Source organism: Austrofundulus limnaeus, unplaced genomic scaffold (assembly GCF_001266775.1).
Source record: "Austrofundulus limnaeus strain Quisiro unplaced genomic scaffold, Austrofundulus_limnaeus-1.0 Scaffold82, whole genome shotgun sequence".
NCBI classification, from domain to species: Eukaryota; Metazoa; Chordata; class Actinopteri; order Cyprinodontiformes; family Rivulidae; genus Austrofundulus; species Austrofundulus limnaeus.
In genome coordinates this window covers 1531116-1532277 of record NW_013952484.1, presented here as the reverse complement: position 1 = coordinate 1532277, position 1162 = coordinate 1531116, and the positions used below count along the sequence as shown (strand labels likewise).

Sequence of the window (1162 nt, the reverse complement as noted above, 5' to 3'; positions counted from 1 at the left end):
GCCTTAAACATAATCTGCAAGATATTATAATCAACCAACTCATAAAATTTTAATAATTTCAATTTTAAAAATAATATATTGACTGTAATGTTTTCTGGTGATAATTCTGATGGCTCTTTTTGACTTCACAGTGCGTTCTAGACATTTTTTCCAACTTGAAATTTTCTCTCTTGTTGGAGCCACTTTGCGCAAAACACTATTAATATTAGAAAGCACTTTTAAATAAAGGTTTCAGGGGTTTTAAATCAGACCAGGCAGAGCAGATTCCATATTTAACCCGAGTTGTTTGATGAGTAAACTAATTAAATCAGGGCCGACTCATCACCTCCTGAGTGAAGGTGACTGAACGCCCTCTCCTCAGTCAGATTGTAATGGCATATTTGACTTAGAGCTGTTGTGTGCACTGTTGCATCCTTTGATATATCGCTCTCCTTTGTAGCTCATCAGTCAGCTAACCTTGGGGAGAGCTGGAGACGAGGCGAGAGGGAGATAAAAGACTTAAGCTGTTGTCTGAATGGCTCCTGTCTCAATCTAGCTGTTAAATGGTAGTTTGGCTACAGCTGCTGACAAAGACAGTCTCTCCACTGTTGTTGTCAGATTGTTGTGTTTGGGTAAAAATCAAGCCGCCTGCCATTTTGTCAGCATATCATGCGTCTGAGAACAGGTTGAGGATTAGGCGACAGAGTGTTGTTGGGGAATTAACAGCTCTTCAGAGTCATGTTTTAGCATCACAAAAACAAACCCTCGGGATGTAAAAAGTGCTTCCAACTTTTTCTCACTTTTTTCCCCCCACTTCTCTTGTCTGGGTGCAGGTATCGCAGTCTGAAGCATTTCAACTATGACGTTTGTCAGAGCTGCTTCTTTTCTCGGCGCACTGCCAAGGGCCACAAATTCAACTACCCCATAGTGGAGTACTGCACACCGGTGAGGAATTAACACACACACACACAAACGTGGACTCACATTATCTCGCCTCAACACCCTCACRCACTCCGCTTAACCATTTAGTGACAGCACCAGATCCACACTTTCAGACTGCAGTTGCTTCCTATCCCATGTCCGTGTCAAATAAAGCAGGAGTTCTTAACCTTTTTGACCTCGGGGCCCAATTTGTTGAACATAAAGTGGCACGAGGCCCCATCAGACATTACCAATGTATGGA

General features: G+C 42.5%; 1 protein-coding gene across 1 annotated transcript in view; it reads left to right on the top strand.

Moving 5' to 3' along the window:
- Window positions 1–1162, top strand: part of utrn (utrophin) — a gene marked incomplete in the record, with an annotated part of 237438 nt that overhangs the window by 195880 nt on the left and 40396 nt on the right. Inside the window, 1 exon segment of the mRNA XM_014011589.1 lies at window positions 813–924. Within this exon segment, the coding sequence (XP_013867043.1) occupies window positions 813–924 (112 nt within the window).